General features: G+C 29.3%; 1 protein-coding gene across 1 annotated transcript; it reads right to left on the bottom strand.

Moving 5' to 3' along the window:
* Window positions 1–2,404: 2,404 nt before the first annotated feature.
* Window positions 2,405–4,109, bottom strand: LOC125808189 (bidirectional sugar transporter NEC1-like). The gene is made up of 6 exons (XM_049487914.1): window positions 3,875–4,109; window positions 3,755–3,791; window positions 3,457–3,667; window positions 3,199–3,363; window positions 2,976–3,095; window positions 2,405–2,860 (listed from the first exon to the last, which is right to left on the bottom strand). Exons 1-6 carry the CDS (start codon window positions 3,921–3,923, stop codon window positions 2,579–2,581), a joined length of 864 nt encoding a protein of 287 aa, XP_049343871.1. The 5' UTR covers window positions 3,924–4,109; the 3' UTR covers window positions 2,405–2,578.
* Window positions 4,110–10,154: the final 6,045 nt, after the last annotated feature.

Here is a 10,154-nt window from a genome sequence, read left to right as displayed (position 1 = left end):
TATACATTCCAGAGTTCATATTGTATCTTTGCATACATACAGAGTTACTATTATATTACTAAATACACTGAGTTCTTATCCATGTTTTAAAAGATTTTCTCTATACTGCATTCATATTATTGCTTTATATTGAAATAAGTTAAGTTGAGTTGAGTTGAGCCCAGGTATGTTCTTTCAGTTCTTTCCAAGCTTATGTCTTGTTTAGTATTCCCCTCGCATGTTCGTACATTCAATGTATTGATGCCAGTTGGTCTGCATCTTTTTATGATGCAAATACAGGTAACCAGGATCAGCATCCAGCGCTTCGTTGATCTAGTTGAGTATTCAAAGTCTTGTGGTGAGCCTCCTTACTTTCCGGAGGATCCCTATTTACATTTCTTCAGTAGTTTTCAGTTGTTAGGATGATCGGGGGTCTTGTCCCGACATCTCTCACAGTTTTAGAGGCTTCATAGACAGTTAGTTAGTTCATTTGTCATTATTTTGTTATTGGCTTATGTTGAATTTGAGTTGTCCTTTTTGGCCAGTTGAATGTTGATCTTTAAAACATTCTAAGTTATTCATTGAGATAGTTTAGTATGATTGTATTTTAATACTTTCTTTTATCATGAGTTAAGTCTTCCGCTAAGAGTTAAGCCAGGCCAAGAGTTCGCTTGGGGCCAGCAATGGTTCTCGAGTGTCAACCACATCCGGGGTGTAGGCTCGAGGCGTGACAGTTAGTTTAAATACAATATTTATTTTTATTGTTACTTAAATTCTATTGTATCGTATGGTTTAAATCCATTGTTTGGTAACAACGAAAAGACTCATTTTATGTATCGACATACTTGGTATGAGCACGTCGTTACCTTAAGATTTTCTTCTCATTTTGTCTTTATTTATTATTCAATAATTATATTTCATCATTTACCCTACCTTTTTATAGTAGCTCTACCGCGTACCCTACTTTTCTTGTAGGCTATCATTCAAATTATAGATGTGTGACATTATATAATGACGGAGAATGATACCGTCTATCTAAACATTATATTCTTTAAAATATTACAGTATGATATGATATAATATAATGTGATACATTATAAAACAATACGTACTAACCATCCAAACAAAGTGTAAGAGTTGCATGTTGCTAAATGGGCTACAAATACCAATACCAACTGTTAACCCAATGGCTACAAAGATAATTCTAAAATCTGTATATATATGTATATCAATTGTCCTTCCTTTTAAAAACGAACTATTTGTACAGCCCAAACTATTTTGAGTTTGACTTGGCACCCTACCAAAAACATACAAACAAACATATCTGATATTCTAAGTGTTTAGTTGCATTTACCTCTTTTCTTTTTTTAGGTAATTTTATAAATTGTGAGATATATGACTATTATTTGTCCCCAAAAAACACAAATCTCTCTATTTATAAAATTATCTCAAAAAAAAAAAAGTACAAAGGTAATGTAACTAAACACTTACATTGTTTAGTAGTATATTTTTTCAAAACCTACAATATACATTATTTGTGTGCGCATACAATGTTGATATATATATATATATATACACTGATAGTATATGCACGCATATAAGAATTGTGCCTAATGTAAAAAATTAAAATTAGATAAGGGCGTTATAGAAAACCCATTCAATTTTCATTGAAAGATATATAACAGCTCTAGTATCTCACTTCCTACTAAAGGGGAATTAGAAATGATACAAAATTGTGACTCAACTAATTACTCCGTCTTGTCTTATTTTATGTGATTTTATATTCAGAATCAAATTATTTCATATGATTCAATATAAAAAATTTAAAATCAAATTTCAATAATTATAAACTATAAAAACATTTTAAATCATAATAATTAATAAATTAATTATTTTAAAAATTAATTCATCACATAGTAACTAGATCGCATAAAATAAACGGATCAATTAGTTTTTTTTCTCGTGGAAAGAAAAAAAAAAGACAAAAAGTTGAAAGTTTGTTTTCTACCAAATGGACGTCACTGAAGTTTCTTGTCATTTTCTTCTCTTTTTTTTTTTACATTTCTTTTGTTGAAGAATTTTCTTACAATGCGTCTTATGTGATTGTTATTTCAAACGTTTTTCTCTTTTTAAAATAATTTTTTTTTTTTTACTCTTCTATCTTAACAAAATCAAAAGTGAATAAATTATCTTTTCCAATTTTATCCTTAATTTGCACTAAAAAATAACGTATGCCAAGAAAAACAAAAGTCCTTAAAAACATATTCCTTAAGCAATATTATTTTAAGAAACGTACAAAATACAAACTGAATAAGTAATTAAAGAGAGCAAAATCAGGAAATTAATATATTCAACTTGCATTGTTATATAAAATAAAGACACAAAGCAAGGAAGCAATTAATGCATCCTTTAATTAGTAAAAAACAGTAAATAATGTAACAAAAGTAAATAACACATTAATTAGCATGAATTTCATCTGATACATTATATATAAATTCCCCTTTTACATTTTTAACCCTTCTTTGCCTTTGGCTATTAGGGGGCAAATATATATATATATCTCTTTGTAGCTTAATTTTTTGTGCATTAATTAATTTTCTCATACGTTAGAAGTTGTTAGTGCAACAACATCTTGCTTATCATTATCATCCTTTTTTTCGTCAACACTATCAACTTCTTCTTGCTTATTCTTATTCTTATTCTTATTCTCATCATCAACATTTTCTTGAATTATCTCCACCACCACCGCTTTCATGTCAATCGCGATTTCTTTCAGATCCATCAGACTAAGGTCTGGTAGAACTTGTTGCTTTCTATTTCTGTAAATCGCGTACAATATCATTTGTGCAATTCCAAATGAAAACCCTAGAATGTTTGGCATCTGTTCATACAATCACAAACAAAAGTTAAATATAAGCATATACTGTCAAATGTATATAAGTTAATCGATCAAATTGGAAATAACAATGTTTTGTAACTTGTAAGACATGACTTACTGCAATGTACATGTCTTTTTTCAATAGACCATAGAAAAACCACATGACAGCGCAAATTGTAAGGAAAAAAGAAAGAGGGAATGGCATGAACTCAACGCTCTTTGTTTGAATAACGCGTCTCTGCAAAAAAAAAAAAAAAAAAAGCGTTTGTATCATGACACGAAATATAAAAATTATTGAAATGATATTCGATTTGATTTGATTTTTTGATTATGATACGTACCATAATGCTTAAAGGAGCAGCGAAAACGCTAACAGAAAAGACGGCACAAATCCATCCAACGATACTGATTCGTAACTCATTTTCTTTAGCAAAAATATATGTCAACCCAACAATTGCGCCAAATGCCACTATGTTAAACCCAATCAACAGCTTTGTAGCGAAAATCTACAAAATCGAAAAAAAAATTAAATACTTAAGACATTTCGTTCTGAATTCATAATTTCAAAATACTATGAATTTCGCGATAAGAATATATACCTTAGCCGATTTAGTGGCGTATATCATGAAGATAGTGAGATATATCAATTGTATACCAGTTCCAAAGCTGTTAATTGTTATGAGCAAAATCTCATTTTTTTTGAGATAAGCATAGTATAAATAAAGCATCGCGCTGAAAAGCGAAACCGAATAAGGTATCGATTGAAATCCTTCGGTTGATTTTCTTTTAAATATCCTATAGAAAGTCGGCCTGTAAAATAAGAATATTTGCAAATAAGAACATTATTTCGCGTATTATAAGAAGAAAAATGATAATGATAATGATGATAATTCTTACAGTGGGGACAAGTACACCAAGAACGACACCCCATTTCCTGTGGAAAAAATACATGATAGTTAATTATAATCGAGAAAATAGAGGAAAAGGAAAGATAGAAAGAAATGAATTATTAAGTACCAAGAATGCCAAAAGCAAAGGCCAATTGAATAGTAGTAAAGAGAGGCATTCTTGAGTGTACTTGTTGTAATTATTGAAAAATGATACAAAGAGAGAAAAATAACTCAAAGTATGAGAGGGGAATAACATAAATTGTTTTGCCAATGTTTATATAGGAATAATAAAGTGAGATATTGCTGAAAAAGATTGCTTGTTACTTGAAAATACTTCACAATACCTTTGGCTTTGAGCTGTCCTAAAAATCATGTTTATAATCGACGTGGTTTTAAATGTGAACAATATAATACTTCTAATTCTTTTTGTCTCGAAATACTTGTGTTTTTCATTTACACGACTCCTAGTAAGATATATACTTCTTTATATCAAAATAAGTGATGTTTAGCCTTTTTATTTTATTTCAAAATGAGTGGTGTTTTAGCATTTGAAGAAGAAATGATCGTATACTGTTAAAATTGTCCTTGTTTACCTAACCAAGAATCATTAATTAGTTTTTATTTGATTAGAATCAAGTTAGTAAAAACATTCATTATTTTTCAGGGATGAGTAGTTTCTTAAGAGGTGATCTAAAATCACCACTTATTTTGGAACGGATGGTGTAATATAATTAGGAGGGATCGACATTTAATATCTTCATTGAACGAATTCTCTTTTTATGTGTTATAATTGAGATATTTATAGTTTTCAAGCACAATTACTATTAAGGACAGGTCTCGTCGCGACAAAGCTTTCAAATTGGCGGCACCGGTCACCTGCGATATGTGCAGAACTGAACGCTTAACGCGATTGACGTAGGTAATCAAGTAAAATGGAAAAAATAATTACGTAATTTTATTTTAAATTCTAAATAAATATTATTAATAAAGACGACAAGTATTTTGCAACGAAGAAGTATAATTCAATATATTCCCATAGGGCTAAATGAAGGTAGGTAGTTAATTTTCTTGAATATCACAATTTTTGTTGAATGCTAATGTTGTACGATATATCTTTTCTCACCAATCTATATAGTTTGTTATTTAGGTGTTGGATAGCTAGTATAAATTGAACCATTTATGTGGTCCGTTGAAACAGGAATTGTTTGGATAATATTTGGTTGAAATTGGAAAAAAACAATTTGAACTAGAATTTAAAAAAAGAGTATTATAAAACAAAAAATATACATTTAATGCCATTTTTCTTTACTTGTTGTTCATCTTAATTAAAGAAACTTTGAATCTGTAATATTATTAATTTAGATTAATTAAGAGAAGTACTTTCATGAAAATTCGGGATATATAGTTTAAATTCTTGATTCTTTAATTAACATATTCTTAACACGGAAAATACTGATTTATTTTATATAACCAATTATATTTTGTTCTGTCAAAACGCTGAATTATGTTGATCAACTATATATAGAAAGATACGAGAGACCGAAGCGAAGCTAAAATTTTAAATTTACGGTTTAAGATTCTAATTTTTAAAAATTATTTAGTTCTAAATTAATAATTATACATAAAATAACAACTATATCATATCAAGTGTAATTCTACAAGTGAAATCTGAAAAGGATAAAATATACGTAAATCTTATCTATACCTTTATGAGATAAAACAATAAATATTTTTATTAGACCCTTATTAGAACATATTTAGTGATTACATATACAAAATCTAGAAAAAATTAAATTATTGAATTCGATCAAATTCATACGTTATATACGTTATATATTAGCTCCGCGTTGAGGAGGGGCTAATATGGTTTAAAGCATGTAAAGGGAGGACATAATTTTATAATCACGCAGATAACATGCATGTTTAAGATTATAAATATTATAATATATAAGACGTTTTAATTTTCTCTAAAATTATGTATATGTTGAATCAAGCATTCACATGAAATAAAACGAAATGAATACATTTTGAATTTTACGACCTCACATACATTCAGACGAAGCTAGGATTTCAATTTTATGAATTTTGAATTTTACAATGATGACTTTAAAGTGACAATAACTACGTTTGAAATTTACTAGTTATACATATTTAATAAATTTACACAAATACACTATTTGAACAAATATATTATACTCTATTGAATTCATATGCAGTCTACTAGCTCCACCGCTGCTCTCATCATAAGATCTCTAGACTCTTCATCAACAATTATAAGAGAGAAGTACTAAAAACACCCCTAAACTCAACACGGATTATTAGTTTCATCCCCGAACTATTGACAGACTTAAAATACACCATCACTCTTGCAACATGAGTGAAAATACACCCCTAAATTATTTCCAAGTTTAGGAGCATTTTCAACACTTCTCGACATTTTACTAAGAGCATCATCCTTCTACAAGAATTTAAGATCACTTGTTATGTCATGTGGCAGATCGAAGGTATATCTAAGTTTAGTTAATCAAATAAAAAATTATTTTTAGAACTAACAATTGTTCAAAAACAAAACTAATAATATCCGTCAAATTCAAATATATTTTCAATAGTAAATATAATGTACTCCTAATAGATGATTCAATTTGAAGTTTTTGAACACATTATAAACCAACTTTATTAATGTCTATAAATATGTTTTTTTATAACTCCAAACTTATAATTTTTTGTCGAGAAGCCTCTAAAAAAGCAAAACAGAAACAAAAGAAAACAAAATAGTGTTGAGACAAAGTACGTACGTAAGATGAGATCAGTTACGTGAAGGAAATCAAAAGAGAGAAGGAACGGCGAGGGTTATGCAAACATAACATAAGGTGTTGTAGTTTGCACGTGACTTTTTTGTTCTTCCGTTACGTTTTTTTTAAATAATATATGTATAAAGTCGTTTTCATTTGTTGTAGCAAGTAATATATTTCATTTTCAAAATATCGAATCTATTAGCTTTTTTAAAAATCTTTTAGTATACTATAGGTGGCACCACGTTGGATTTCCTTTTCTTCTTCCTTTTGACGAGCTTTTCTCCATACAATGTACCTACTTTTGTTTCTCTCGAATATATTACTATAAATAATATTTTTCTATGTGTTTTAGTTTGATTTGACTCATATTTTAAAATATTAAGAAAATTGAAAATGATAATATATCACATAATTTTAAATAAGTCATATTATTTTTACAACAGCTTCCTAATTAATTTGATTGGGGAGAATATCCTTATAGTAATATTCTAATATGATAAAGTCTGTTAGTAGAGATATTCCACTTGTGACACAATATAATATACATTATAAAAAATTGAGTACCTAATGAATTAATATTGGAAGTTGGAACTAGTAAATATGTGTGAGGTCCAAATCTTAACAAATTGGTTTTTTTCTTTTTTTTTCCACAATTTTGTTCTCATTTAAATACTATATATTATACCAAATTTGTCTTTTTTTCCCAAGTGAAATGTATATAATAAATAAGCTCAGGTACTACCAGTTTCGATTCCCAAGGTGGTATTTAGGATACAAATGATATAATGATATACTTCGAAAATACTTATTCATACGCGATATTTATTTTACATCTTATCATACCATCCAAGATAAAGTGTCACAAACTAAATTAATATTGATATAATATTATTCTTCCATTCAATTCAAAATAATGGTTAACTAATATGTATTCATTAATTTAGCTTTTATTAAATCATTTAATCATAATTAATTTATATAATTTGATGTAATGTCTGATACATATAAATAGATCCATTAAATAGTTACTGGTTCATTTGAACTCGATACCGTTTGGCGTAGATCATATATGTGTCAAAAATCCACAAAATCACTACAATTAAAAGTTAAGCTCCATATGCATAAACTAGATGAGAGGTAATAGAATTTCAAATATATATATATATATATATATATATATATATATATATATATATATATATATATATATATATCGGATTTAAATTTTGAATTCGTCTCTGTCTCACATTTTTGTTTCCTCCCCTCCCCCCCCCCCCCCCTTCCCTATACCTTTGCTCATGAATGGACTTAATTACTTAAAAAAGAAAGTGATCATGAGTGAACTTTAATATTAAGTTACATCAAACTATAGAATATAAGTAGTTGGATTTACAATTTGTCTATATATCATATTATTTGTTTGGTCTTAGACCGAATATATTCCGTACAAACTAATCATTTGCAAAAATGGAATTTATATTGATATGTTAGAAAATGAGTAAACTCTATTATTGCTTTTTGATGTTTTCTCAATTAAGGTTTTATAAACAATATTATTAGCAAATTATATATGATACACGTTTTCTCATTCCCCAATTAATGGATTTAATTAACGTGGAGTTTTGAATATCTCTGCAATTTATAATATATTAAGTTGCTTTTCCAAGTTCATCTCCTCTATATTATAAAATATACAAAATTGTCCTAAATTTCAATTCAAGCAGCAATTTTATATTTCATTAATTATGGAAATTGCAATAGGTGGATGGTGCTGTAACATCCAGAGATTTTTACCTAATTTGAATTAAATTAAAAACGCATCATGTGTGGTCTTTGAATAATCAAGATTGTTTTTTTTCACAATCAAGATAGTAATCAATTTAGTTTTGATCAATGATTTAACACATATTTCATTATGACATCTTTTAAATGTCTCATTTTATCTCTCAAATCATCAAATATAGACCATTGAATTTATCTATTATCTACATATGGAATATATTGCAATTTCAATTGTTGTCAACACATGCATGGTTGGACTTACCATATATATATTGAATGATGAAGTTTGTACATACTTCACGGTTCTTCAAAAAATTGCTATGCACTTTGACTTATGGTTTTTCATTCTTTCTGCGGCAATTGTTTAGCTATTCTTAATTCATGAGTTGTAGAGAGAAATTTATATCATCACAAATTAAGACTAATTAAAACAAGTGTTGAATTCAAATTCAATATTGAGAATTTTGAGAATTTCAAACTCAACAATGACAATTGAACACGAGGATTGCACGCGTAGTGAGACTTAACTCAATATCTTACGGCATGAGCTAACGACAACCTTCATTCTTGAAAAAACTGTTATGCACTTTGAATTGTGGCTTTTCGTTCTTTCTGCTGCAGTTGTTTAGCTATTCTGAATTCATGAGTTGTATGGAGAAAATTTATATCATCACAAACAGAGACTAATTAAAACAAGTGTTCAATTCAAATTCAATATTGAGAATTAGAGTTGTCAAAAAGGGTCGGCTCAGCCCCACCCGGCCCAAGCCTTGTGGGCCAAGGAATTTGAAGGGCTAGGGCGGACAGGCCCTTCATTTGGAAGGGTTTGAAAATGCTCAATCCAACCCAACCTTAGACGGGTCGAGGGCTGGGGCGGGCTAGCCCTTCTTTTATTCATTTTTTTTCCTTTCAAACTTAAAATTCTATAACATCAAGAAAATGAGAAGATTTTCAAATCAAATATGGCAAACAATGATGTTGTTTCAATAACACTAGCAAAAAATCTAGTGTAATTAGCATGTAATTCACATACCAGATACGCGAGTGAGATAAGAGAGTGACAAGCAGGATGAGAGGGAGGCGAGGGAGCGGGATTTGTTTATGTATCCTAGATACATGCACTAGGATAAAGTGTATCTAGAACAAATTAACCTGATTTTGAGTCCATATATTCCGAGATACATGTATCAGGCGTACCAAAATATAGTAAGATTCACAATATTACAAAATAGCGTGCATTTAAGTAATTAAATTATATACTAGTGAGATTGTTGTAACTTACCCTTAAATAAAAAGTTTTGGCCCATAGGCTGACCCGGGCCCAGCCCCAGCCCCGATCAAGTCTCAAGGGCCACATGCTTATAAGCCCTAGTTTTAAATGGGCTTGAAAAATCTTATTCCAACCGTACCTCAATAACGGGTTGGGTTAGGTTGGGCCGGCCACATGGGCTCCATTTTAACGGCTCTATTGAGAATGTTGAGAATTTCAAAGTTGACAATGACAATTAAACACAAAGATTGCACGCATTGTGAGATTTAACTGAATACCTTATGACATGACAGTCTTCATTCTTGAAAAAACTATTATGCACTTTGACTTATGACTTTACGTTCTTTCTGGTGCATTGTTTAGCTATTCTTGATTCATGAGTTGTCTGGAGAAATTAATTATATCACCACAAACTTATACTAATTAAAACAAGTGTTGGATCCAAATTCAATATTGATAATGTTGACAATTTCAAACTCAACGATGACAATTAAATACGAGGATTGCACGCGTTGTGAGACTTAATCAATAACTTAGGACATGAGTTGACGACAACCTTC

Source organism: Solanum verrucosum, unplaced genomic scaffold, assembly GCF_900185275.1.
Source record: "Solanum verrucosum unplaced genomic scaffold, falcon-dt-bn FXZP01000234.1, whole genome shotgun sequence".
Classification (NCBI taxonomy): Eukaryota; Viridiplantae; Streptophyta; class Magnoliopsida; order Solanales; family Solanaceae; genus Solanum; species Solanum verrucosum.
Note: the sequence above shows the minus strand (reverse complement) of the source record. Positions and strands in the feature narration are given on the sequence as shown.

Bases quoted from the DNA above. Each gene is read 5' to 3' on its own strand.
- LOC125808189 (XM_049487914.1), bottom strand. From the start codon at position 3,923: ATGCCTCTCTTTACTACTATTCAATTGGCCTTTGCTTTTGGCATTCTT. The intron at 3,792-3,874 runs GTACTTAATAAT...TTTTTTCCACAG, and splicing joins CTTTGCTTTTGGCATTCTTG to GAAATGGGGTGTCGTTCTTG. The intron at 3,364-3,456 runs GTATATATTCTT...TCGATTTTGTAG, and splicing joins ACGCCACTAAATCGGCTAAG to ATTTTCGCTACAAAGCTGTT.